The sequence below is a fragment of the Centruroides vittatus genome, unplaced genomic scaffold (genome assembly GCF_030686945.1).
Source record: "Centruroides vittatus isolate TY-2023 unplaced genomic scaffold, ASM3068694v2 contig_199, whole genome shotgun sequence".
Taxonomy (NCBI): domain Eukaryota; kingdom Metazoa; phylum Arthropoda; class Arachnida; order Scorpiones; family Buthidae; genus Centruroides; species Centruroides vittatus.
This window is the reverse complement of record NW_027121224.1, coordinates 1,379,955-1,393,344: the sequence shown is the minus strand read 5'-3', so window position 1 is coordinate 1,393,344 and position 13,390 is coordinate 1,379,955. Positions and strand designations below refer to the sequence as shown.

General features: G+C 26.2%; 1 protein-coding gene across 3 annotated transcripts in view; it reads left to right on the top strand.

The window, feature by feature from the left end:
• qtc (quick-to-court) overlaps positions 1-13,390 on the top strand; it is a 66,047-nt gene that overhangs the window by 43,876 nt on the left and 8,781 nt on the right. The window contains exons 4-5 of one of the 3 annotated variants that reach the window (XM_067264915.1): positions 10,089-10,157; positions 10,564-10,698. The exons of 1 other annotated variant lie outside the window; for it this stretch is intronic. In XM_067264915.1, coding sequence (XP_067121016.1) covers positions 10,089-10,157; positions 10,564-10,698 — 204 coding nt within the window. The remainder of the gene's footprint in view (positions 1-10,088; positions 10,158-10,563; positions 10,699-13,390) is intronic. One more of the 3 variants, XM_067264916.1, reaches the window with a different exon arrangement.

Sequence of the window (13,390 nt, the reverse complement as noted above, 5' to 3'; positions counted from 1 at the left end):
TTTTAGTTTGCAAATATGTAAAAAAAAAAATAAATAAATAATTTAAAATTTAACTTATGCAAAATAATTTCATATAAGTATATATCCAAGAACTGTAAAATTTGTTAAAAAATGTTTTAAAATATTGGAAAAAATTTAAGTATTTTTTAAAACTTCTATAACTGGATTGAGCAGCTACTATTTATTCATTATTAAAATTATACTTTTTAAAAACTTGAGAAATGTGTATTTAATTGAAAATAATTCAGAAAAGTAACTTTTCTTTGGATGATATTCATTTTGATACTGTAGATTTTTTTAAAATTCTTATCCATGCTACAGTACAACCCCATTTGTCTGGACTCAAAATCCAGATAATAAATTGTGCATTTATTTCAAAAGAAAAACCACTCATAAGTAAGAGAACCTGTTAATTTGTTAAAATAGGTCAGTTATTGTTAAATCTGTAATATTGTATTTATTTAAAGTATTTGATTGTACACATTATATATTTGATTTGAAATACTGATATATATATATAATTTGAAAATATTTGTTTATATTCAAATTACTGGTATATAATTTTTTTTTAATTTTTTGGTATTGTTTTTTTTTATACTACAGATTAAAAAATATGAAAGTTGTCAATGGATAGTCCTATAGTAATCATTTGCATATAGTATAAATATAAATGAATAGATTATCATTGCAATCTTCATAGATGTAATTAATAATGAGTGTGTGTATTTTGCATTACATTTGAAGAGTATATAATTATAATGTGAATTACTACTAAGTTAGTTTTTATTCATATTTAAATTTTTGCAGTTTTCATAAATAATGGAGATGGAATTTAATAACTTTTAAATAAATGTTCAGTTTAATGTGTAGAAGTAAAATTTTGTGGATTTAATAAATAAATTGTATCATATTTTTGTGTGACTGCTGTTTTTGGAATAGTTTAGTTTTTGAGTCAGAATTCTATTTTTATTTATTAAAAATGCATGATAAAGAATAATGATTCTTAAATTCTTTCATAATTTTTTAAAAATTTAATTCTAAGTAATACATCATTTTAATTTGGAATACTGATATAAATACAGTCAAACCTCAAGTGTAGTGCCTTCCTTATAAAGTACCAATGAATACGTAACTGAATTTTTCTCCTTAATATTAGAGAATCCTTTATCATCTGTAAATTGTTAACTGTTGGTGATAACAATGCTGTTTCCATTGAAAATGACATTGTATCGAGTCATGTTACTTAAAACACTTGCACTCGAACTTACATTTAGATTCATTATTACAAATGATTATTGTTTCATGTACTTCAGCTTCATTCCAAACTTGATTTAATGCCAATTTTACATACAAGTAAATGGCAGTACCAAATTGAAGTTTTGACTGTATTTTTGATTATACGTTTTCTAATATATACTAATTGCTATTCTTAACTAAAATTAGTTTTTTATGTATACATAGTAATTATTTGTAGTCTACCATAAAGAATAAATTTGCTCTATTAAAATTCTTTTCTGTTTTTCTTAATAGTTCATTAGTTGGAAAGAGTATATATTTTAAGGAGGACATTAAGAAAAAAAAATATATATATATGAGTATTTTTTATTCAGCAGATTAAAATCTACTTCGTATAAACAGAAATGAAGTTAAATGCTCTATTTAAAAGAATAGAGCAAACAGTAAGAATACTAAATCATTTAAAATCCATCTAGCATAAAATGAATTGATTATTGATTAGTTTTTTATTATATTATATTTATTGATATAAATATATATATTAAGTAATGTAAATTTATCAATGTGACAACAAACTAACTTCACTGATTAAAGCATTCATTTTTAAAATATAACAATCGGAAGAAAATTGCTTTATAATTGAAATTCACTTGGTTATCACAAAGTGATATTTTATAATTATACAGCATAATTATAATGATAATGTATAACTGCATAATTATATTTCAATGATGATATTGTATAATTATGCAAAAAATTAAATTTTTATTGAAATTCAATATAATGTTAGATATAAGCTTTTAACATCAATTTGTTTAATTTTATTACATATTATAAGTTCAAATTGTTTTAGAATATGATGTAATAAAATGAAATTCTATGAATATATCAGTAAGAGTTTAGCATAAAAATTAAATTTAATTAGTTTAATAAAAAATCTGTCATTAAGACTTGTTTTTATTGTATTTCTCTAAAATAGTATTTTAGATTTTTGAATATTTTGTTATAGATTTAAGTTTAATTTTTAGATGATTTTATTTAACTTTTATAATTTTACATTTAATAATATAAAGTCAAAAATATAGCTGAAAACCTGAAATTGGCAGTTTATATGCAATAAAAAAGTTACAGGTTTGAAGGTAAAAATAACAGTATTCAAGTAAACTGAATATAATGTCAGTTTTAATTTGAAGTTTATAGCTAAGAATATAGAAAACAAAAACAAAAAAAAAAAAAACAATTTTTTTTAAACTAAATTTTACAATGTAATTATTTAAAGAAACTTTGCAAGAGTTTTTTGATTGTTAGTCAGAATCATTTGTTCCACTAGTTGATAATTCTCTGAAATTATGCAACTATTGCTGTGAACACACAAATTGCTTAAGTAGGTGAGAAATGTCAGACTTTGAAGAAAACATTTAGTATTGTATGCAATCTATTGTTCATTTACTTTCATTGGAATTCACGTACATAGACAATTTTTATTATAAATCATAAAAGCAGTTTCAGATTTTAATTGGAATTTCTTTTTAAAATTTTTTATTTCTAAATATATTATAATTGGTGGTAATAATTAAAAATTCTAAGAAAGAACTTAAGGAAAAAGAAATATTTTAAAATTTGAAACTGATTTTAGATTTTCTAGTAAACAGGAATTTTTGATGTACATGAAGATGATTAATAAATTCTAAAAATCCTAATTGATAAAATACTTCTTGCTTCAAATACAAAAGATTCAAATTTATGACTTCAGGTTTTTATTTCCAGAAAAAAAGATATTTAGAACAAATTAACATTTTCAACTATTTTTAATAGCTATTGTTAATTTATAAATTTAAATCCTGTAATTCTAGAACTTCAAGGTTTGACCTGTTAACATATGACATGAAAATGTTTAAACTTTTTAAAAAAGAAATATTTATTTATATATATTATATATATATATGATCGAAATATGTTTTCTATCAGTATTGTCTATTAAATATAGGTGGATTGTTTAATCATTTTATTAAGTATAAAGTAAATATAATAGATATATTATGAGCAACTTTTAACTTAAAACTAAATCACATGTTAGTAATTCAAGCTTATTTGTTGTAGAACTACAGGATTTAAATTTTTAATTATAAATGTTTATCAGCAGTTAAAGGTTTGAATTATATTTCAGTGTCCAGTTTATTTGATTTTGAATTTATAGCAGTTCATTTTTATTGTAAATAAAAATGAGCTTGTTCTTTACAAATAATCTTTTGTAAAATATATAAATATATTAAGTAATTGTTTAGAATGTTACTGTAAATTTTTAAATTTACAGTAACATTCTAAGTTAATCTTGCTTATTTGAAAAAGTAAAACATCTAATACAGAAATAAGTGTAAAAATATGTTCAATATAATATGCAAATCTATTTGAATAAATTTAATCCATTCAATTCTTCATATAGCATATAAAATATTGTTTCCATAAAAAAATATGAAGTTAATCTGTTTTTGCTAATATATACATAGTTTGACAATAAAGTTCCAGGACTTATGCTGGTACCTGAAAGTTGAAGTTACTGCAACAAACTGTGGTGAGGATTACTCGAAGTAGTCTCTCTTATATTCAATGAACAGCTTTGTCCACTTCACAAGGTTTCCAAAACTGGTTTTGAAGTCATTCTCTAGAATGTGCTTAAGTTGTACTGTTATGGGTTTCTTGATATCCTGAACAGTTCTGAAATGCTGTCCTTTCAGTGCCAGTTTAAGTTTGGGAAATAGGAAGAAATCAGCAGGAGCCAAATCTGAGGAATAAGGTGGATGGTTGAGCCTGGGGACCCCATGCTTCACTAAGAATTGTCACAATTAAGCCTGAATGAGGATGAGCATTATCATCCAGGAGGATCTAGCTGCTGCGTTCTCACAAGTGTGGTCTCACACGATGAATGCTCTTCAGTATTTGATCAAGAACTTTGTAAATATGCTCCAATCTCCTCTAAACGACTGGTTGACAGACATCCACATCTTGGGTCATCACAAACGTCCATTGCAAAATTGGGTGTACCATTAAAAAATACATGACCATGAGATAGGGCATTCTTATGGTAAACAGTTCTGATTATTTCATAAGTCTCTGTTGCTGATTTCCCTAACTTACAACAAAACTTGATGCTTGCTCTTTGTTCCAGGTGGGAATTCATGACAATGGGAAGAAGGGTGCTTTCGATGACTGATGTTTTGAAAGGCACTGATGCTCTCTTTACCAAATCTTTACTTAGAGGAATATCAAAACTTTAATCTGACATGTTAAACATTTTTCTGTCATTAGCAGTAACAGAGTACCAGCATCAGTCCTGGAACTTTATTGTCAAACCTTGTACATTAACTTTTCCACTATAATTAAAATATTTCATTGATAAGCTTCAGATTGCAATGTAAATTATATATTTTAGTTTTTAATAAAAATTTCACTGCTTTTCTGGAAAAAATAAATTCTGCAGATTGTAAAAGTTTTAATTCTAAAATGAATTCATTGTTGAATATATAGAAGAAATATTTACTAGAATCTCGAATACTTGTAGTTATAAATATATGGAATATAAACAAATTAAAAACATGTTACTTAAGATTTAGTTGTGTGACTTAAGTTACAAGTATTTTAAGAGTCATTCATAAGTCATGGCAACTATTTTTTTTATCTCAAAAAATGTAAGATATTTTAGAAGCATAAATGCAAAAATAACTATTACAAAATTTTTTAGATGAATTTGAAATTGTTGCATACAACAGTAATGTCATAATGATATGATCAACTGAAGCATCTCTTGAGAACACCTCAGAGTTTTGAGTCTGAAAATATCATCTTGTTTGAAGAAGAAAAGCTATCTAAAAATTGCCGCTAAATGTAGATTAACTGCAAAGCAGTATAATGAGGAACTAGTAGAAGCCAAAGATGACAATGCTTTTCCATATTGAACAATTGCATGATGATGCAATATTTTCAAAGGGAAAGATATTGAATGGCAGATGAGCAATGTAGATAGTGTCTCCTGACAACAATTAACAGTTTGTCAATTGCAATCATTGTGCCTTGAGATTGATCAGTAATAAAGCTGCATTAATTTAGAAGCGAAGATTAATCTTACTATCAATACAGTCCATCACATTCTTACAAAAATATCACATAAAAAAGTTTGCTCTCAAATCTTGATGAATATGCAGAAGTGAACATATTATGAAGCTTGCTGCACATATTACATTCGATCAGTTTGGAATGGCAGAATTGAAACATTTTTATGAACAAAAACGAATTTTTGTCTGCACATTAAGGTCGGAAGTATTATTAATTATAATTTCCATTTTTAAAGTTTCACATATTTCCTCCTATGCATTTTCTTTCTTGACAGTGTTAATTGTGGTAAAATATTGCAAATACTTGGATACTGCTGAATTAAATTTATTAACTTGTCATCAATCATTTTGAATAATAAAACACAACCAATTGTGAACAAAAAATTTTTAGCAAACAGGAACAAGCATGTGTGTGCAATGAATAATGCAAATAAAAGGAAGTTGTCGTCATGCCTGACAACTTCCTTTAGAATAAGTCAAAATATTCCTCCTCTGAAAATAGATTCTGATATGATTTGATTGATGTGACATTTTGCAATCTGATTTGAATTAGCATGTTCAAATTTCATTTAAATACTTATTATTAAAAAATTCTTACCATTCCAATTTGATCTGATCTGATAGTATGTGTATGGCAAGCTTGAGACTTGTTAGAATCTTCTAGAATATTATAATAATGGAGATAACTTTCTGCCTTAAATTGTTATGAATGGTCACTGCTTTAAGAGTCAGAATTAAAATGGCAATCGGGAGAATGGCATCATCCCGCACCACCAAGACCAACAAAAGTTTTATAAAACCCTTCAAGCATGAAAGTGTTGGTAATTGTTTATGATCGTAAAACTTAAGTTATTTCTTAGTCATGTTGTCATCAGGATTTACTATCATGACTAGGAAAAATTGGCCCACAGAATTATGGCCCTACTATTTTACTGGAGAAAATGTATGGAATACATGAGAGACTACTTTAAAGGATGTTTGATAAGGTGAGTTGTCATTTTATTGCATCATACTATAATTTGGCATTAAGTTTCTCATATTGCTTCGTAATTTTTAGTTTCCTCGTGGCCAGCCAAATGTATGTGCAACATCAACTTCATGACATCACTGACAGGCCTATTATAACTAGTTTTGTCAAATTTGTGCAAAGATTTAGAGACAACATCAATTAAATTTTTGTATTTACTTTTAGAATCTGTCATATTTTGAAGAAAAAATATTGTTACCATGACTTATTAAATGATCTTCATATATATAATTTGAATATTGAACATATTTAAGTGGAAAGGAATAAAATATTTTTATAATATAACTTCATAAGAATATATAATCTGCTTGAGTTTATTGTAGTATATAAAGGAAAATAGAAACACTCCTGATGTTGTTATATATAAAAAATATATTGAGAGATTAAATTTCTCTTGCTTACGGTTGAAAAGAATTTTTATATACACACAGAACCTATACAACAATAAACAGATACACTTCAGGAATGCTTTTCCTCATCACATTATTCCTTAGTCACATAGTTGGATATGCAGATGACAAATTAATTAGAGGTCACTATTCACATCATAAAAACTAGTTACAGGAATATGACTAAAGGACTTCAACAATTTGAATTTAAATATGAAATATTTTGTTCTTTGTATGTGTATATTTGTCTTGAGAAAGAAGGAATTATGATTCAAGATCAAACCATCAACCGGTGGCATAGCGTAGTGGGGGTGGCAAAACTTCACAATAAATAATAATAATACAATACACCTGTACAATACACAATAATGATGATTGTTCTTGCCAAAAAGTTCTTTAGAATTACTGTATATTTTAGTCTTTTAAATTGAGATATATAAATAAGGGGGCAGCTGACACCCACACTATGCCATTGCCATCAACACAAAAAATTGTCAGCGTGATCAGTGGCGTAGCGAGGGGGCAAGGGGGTGTATCATGCCCCGGGCGCCCGTCTGCGAGTGGCACCCAAATGGTCTCCAAGACAAACTATATGTGCTTCTGGAGGGGATAGGAGGCGACAATAAAGTGTCGTGCCCCGGGCGCCAGTTATGTTCGCTATGTCACTGAGCAAGAAGTGTATTACAATTCATTGTAATACACTTCTTGCTAAATGATAAATTGTATATACAGTAATATATGAATTTTTGATCTATATAAGATTTCACTCATTATAAAATATAAGAAATTGTTAAATTCAGATATCAAATAAATGATATTTTGTAGTAAGGTTTAAAAAATTATCTCTGTAAATTATTCAAAACTATATTTCTCTATGCTTTGGCTGCATCTGGAAAAAATTATAATTAGGAATAGAAAAGCTTTTCATTTTAGTTCATTCAGAAATACTTTTCCTTAATATCCAGCAATTAAATAGAATAGTAATTACTAAAATTAAAATATTAAAATATCAAATATTATGCATAAAATTTATTACTTAAACTGTATGCCAGTCTAGACATAAATCTAGTCTGTGTGTAATTTTTGTAGTTTTTCACAATCTAGATATTAATTATAATTTCTTTTGAAGACAGTTATTAAAATTATAGATTTTTCAATTAATATTACTTTATTAGAAATTTTAAATATATATATTGATTGTAAATTAGATAATTTACTGTTGCAATATTTTATTCTATAAAGTTTTTAAAATCTGTATATATTGGAATTGGCTAAAATATTGCATTACGCATATAATTTTGTTCTGTTTGACTTTAATTACAAGAATATTGATTAATCTTAATCACAATTAAAGCCAATTTTGTAATTACTTATTAATACATTTATTATTATTTCTAATAACACTAAGTGTAATGTCTGTTTTTGGTTTTATTTTTATTTTTAGAAGTTGCATTCATTTCATTTCAATATTATCAAGCAATTACAATGCTTGTTTAGATGCTGGTACAAAGTGACCCATATTTTGGGCAAGTCCAGGGTGGGGACGTTGCATGCATCTGAGGTCATTGTGAGGAGCACTTCCCAAATAAATGTAATCCTTCTTATCTATACTTCTTATCTTAATCCGTATTTTCTGGAGGTACGGCTTTGTGCTTCCCCTAACCCCCTACCCAGCTTACGGAGGAGCATATGTAACGACCAAAATAAAATCAGTGTCTTAGAAAAATCTGGGGTTTATGCAGTGTGACTAGGAAATCCAATAACAAGAATAACAGACGTATATAGGGGCAACGACAAGAATGCTCGTTTGCCGTCTCGCAGAACATCAGGAGGATATAAATGAAGACAAACCACAAAGTTGGCCAGAAAAGTTCTACAGCAAGGTTACATCCCACTATGGTCAGAAACAACGCTGCTCAAGCGCTGTAATAATAGGAGGATTACATTTATTGGGAAGCGCTCCTCACAATGACCTCGGACACATGCAACGTCCCCATCCTGGACTTGCCCTAAATATGGGTCAATTTGTACCAGCGTCCAAACAACCAAACGTGCCGAGAGTCGCACAGTTAGCACATTCGCTCCTCAACACACGCCACCAGTCGCACAGATTTAAGATCTTCCAAACCGGCGGAGTTACCGAACGTTAAAAAGTTTTTTAAAAATTGCCAAAGAAATTCTTTCGTTTTCCGTTTGGAACACTCTGCACATGCAATTACAATGCTAATACAGTATATAAATAAATAGAGAAGAATTACATTTGAAAAAATTAAGAAAATACTTTTTAAAATCTTAAATGATATTAAAAATACCTTTAATTTTGAAGTTGAAATTAACTTTTTGTGTTTTATAAACATTTAAATATTCAAAGCAATAGAAAATTGATTTTTAGCATAATTTTTAATGTTTTATCATTAGCTTTATTTTCACAAATTAAAGAATTTTTCATAACATAGTTTTTATGCATTTAGCATGCATATAGAAAAATATAAACCTTTTTGAAATAGTTATTTCAATACATGCTTGCATAGATATGATTAACTAAATCTGACCATAAAATATTGTATCAAATTCTATATTGAATACAAAAGTGTGCATGTGTATGTATTTTTAAATTATATTGCATTATTATAGTAAAGATTTAATTGTTAAATGATTTTCCAAATTATAGATATTTTCAAGATTTAAAAATTACATTTTAATATAAATTTATGAAAAATTTTATTTTGTGACTACCACATATATTAATAGCAAAATCTGGCAATTGTTTGCCATAGAATTTCATCCTTAAAGAATTAATATGCATAAATTAAACTCTGATGATATAAAATCTTTTACATTGATAAACTAATTATTAGAAAAGTGGTGAAACTGTACAATTATATAAAAATTTTAACTGAACAAAGTTGCATCTCTATTTTATAGGAATTTATTATTCAGTGAAGATAAAATTGTATCTGAATTTATTTATTTTTATTTAATGAAAGAATAAATTTTAAAAATTTGTAAAATTTAAAGTTCAGATCTAAAATTTTAATCATTAGTCATTTTCTTTTATCAGTTAACTATAAATAATAATAATAATAATAATAATAATAATAATAAAAACTGAAATGTATTTGTGAAAGTTTTGAATTACTCTTTTATCTGGAATTATGAATATAAATTTGTGCTGTTTAAAATTTATCATCTAGTTATGTGTTCCTATTCAGTCCAGATATGCAGGGTTGTACTATAGTTAAATGGATTAAAAACAAAATAGGCTTTGATGGCTATGTACTGTAGGTGTAAAGTATATGTTGACAGCTAGGACTGTGTTCGTCTTAGGTTTGCAAGCAGAAAGAAAACTGTACATATAGAATCAACAACACAGCCGCACAAGTCGCCTCTTCCCCAGTAAGTACATAATTTGCATGGCATTACCTATCCAAAGCATCTACTGTTTTTTATTGTTGATGATTATGAATGAATGCCTGGCAATGTTTATAAATTTTAATTTGTGTAGAATTTTGAAAGTATTTTAATTTATTTTCAAAATTTATTATTATTATTATTAATTTTTTCCTGCATTGAATATATAGTAGCTGCATCCTTTTTAACTCTATTTATTGCATGATAAATTTCAGCATGACAATTGGGATATGTATTCTGTATTCTAAAGATAGATATAAAATTGTATTCTTTTGAATGATGTACTGTGTATTTCATTTTGTGGTTTTAAAGTTTTAAAACTTTTATAAATATATTTATAAAACTTGCTTGTAATGACAACAATAAATATTTCTTTGTTTTTATCTTTTAGATATATGGAACTAAGACCTGCATTTGATCGAGCCCAAGATAAAATAAGACAATTAGAATTACAATTAGAAGAATTTAAAAAAGAAATGGCTGCTCAAGAAGAATGGCATAGTCAAATGTATTTGAAAATGTATAGGTAATAAACTTTATTTGTAAGCAAAACAATATTCACTTATAAGTTATTAATCACATTCATTTGACAGAAGTGGTTATTGCAAACAAAACAAATCAAAACATTAAATAATTAAAATCTTTTTATTTGTAATAATTGCTTCTCTCAATAATAATTTAAGGGGAGATTTCTAATTCAATATATACTGTAATTACTAATTCTTTTCTCTGTGTTTCTTTTTCTTAAAAATGCAAATTAATTTATTGGTAAATCATAAATTTAACTGACTGAATTATCATAATTTGCATTGAACTATGTCTGAATTTAGTTAATTCTCTCAATGAAATGTATAATTAATTTCAAACAGGCTGTTGTCAATAATCAACCCATATAACAGCAATACATTTAATAAACATTTTCGATCACTTTTAGTGATCATTATCAGATAATATAATTTAAATAATAGTTCATTATAACAATGTATAATATAAAGCTCTACATAAAATATTTGAATGGAATGAGATTCATCAATTTATTTATTTGGTGTCAAGTCTAAATAATATAAGTAATAATAACTAGCTTATCTTTAAAATTTGTAGTAAAAATTGTTTAATTTGTATTGTAATACGATTATTTAGAACTAAAATTAGAAAATACACAGTCGTATAATTATATTATCTGTACATATAGTTGCATAAAAAATTGAAATCTTTTTGGAATAAATAACAGATTGAGTTAATCATATAAACCATTTGAATATTTCAATTATATCCAAAAGAATATAGAAATTTATAAATTTTTATAAATGAATATTGTTTAAACTTGATTGACTATTTCAATAATGATTAAATATTTTAGCTAATGAAATATAAATATATATAAATTAATATTAACTGCTACAATGTTTTAGCAAGTGTTAGTAACTTCTGTCAATACAAATATATCAGAAATATTTATTGTATATAAATTTTGATTGTTTAAAAAAATAATATTTGTATTAAATTAATTATTGTTAATTGTTGAATTATTTGTGTTAATGTTTTATTAATTTTATAGATACTCCATAAAATTAATAAAATATGCAAATTGTTACATAATAATTGTCTGTTGTCTGAAATCAGAGAAATGTTGCTTTATTTCAAATAAAGCATTTTTGGAATATGAGTTTTTAAAATTAAAATTAATATTATATATGTATTCATTAGTGTGTTACAAAGTGAATAAATTCAATAGGAAAATTTTTATTGACCAAAAATTACATAAATTTTACTTACAATTTATTAAAGGAAACATATCAACAAAATTTTTTATATGATAAAAATTTATTCAGTTTATATATTTGCTTCTTAGTTAAACTGTTATTGAAAAAAGTTAATGATTTTTGTTGTAGTGTAGTTTGTTTATTGGGAGAAAAGAAATAATTTAAAATTGCTTCTGTCAAAAAAAAATACGTTTTATATTGTTCTGAAATTTCATTTATATATTTTAATTGAAATGCAAATAATTTTTTTAAATTTAGTTTTATTTTTTAGATTAAAAACAGTGTTATCTTTATAAGAAGATAGATTATTAGGGTTATATTTTTTAATTTGCTAATGCTAATTTGGTTTCAGTTCATGGATTGAAAATGTTTTAAATACTAAATTAGAATACATAATTATTTATATATAAGACAAATATAATTAAAACGGTTTTTGAGATTAAAATACATATAATTATTTGAAAGTTAATAATTTAATACAAATCTCTATACTTAGTACTATTATTATTAATAATAATAAAACTCATACATCTTTAAGAAACATTCACTAAATAAATAGGATTACATCCCATACAAAGACTATGAATATCTAAAATATGTGCATCAAAACAAAGGAAAAACCTTACACTATCACACATTGCCAAAATGCATTCAAACAGAATCAACACTTTCAGACATTAATTTATTCTGATGCAATGCAGTTGCATACAACAGAAAGTACATTACAGGCACAATCAAAGCAGACAAATCATAAGCTTTGCATGGCAAAGATTAAAAACATACATTAGGAGGTCATTCATATATGATGTCACCAATTTTAAATCCTTTTGACTATTACCCCTTCATGCCATATTTTGTCACCAGTTTTTAGACACTCCCATGCTGATGTCATATTTGATCTGCCACTGTGACATTAAGATTAAATTTTATTTTGCAAAAATGCTTGTTCATATATTTTCTGGGCCAAGGTGAGGCAAATTTTTAAAAAATTGGTGAATTTTTTTTTCTTATTGCCTATGACCAGAGAAGAATCTGGTGACCTTGTACTAAGTAACTCCTAGACTAAAGATAAAATACAGTCATACCTCGGTACTCGAACGTTTCGAAGCCCGAACAAATCAGTACCTGACCAAAAATTTCGAAATAAAAATGCCCTGTTCCCGAACAAAATTTTAGTACTCGAACGGGAAAGCCCGCCAAGTCGACGCCGATGCCGACGCGGTCAGTTACGAGACAGTCCAGTTAAACCTAAATTTATTTAAATTATTTAATTAAAATTCTAATTATTAAATTTTGCAAGAGATGCCTAACGCCTAACTCTAGTACCAAATTATCTTAAATTATTAATATTACTATAGCCATTTGCTAGCCCGATAATACGGCAGTTGTTGGTCTTTACGAGACAGTCATTGTTTCGTATGAACATTAACTTACGCTGTGCTATATTTTTTGGAT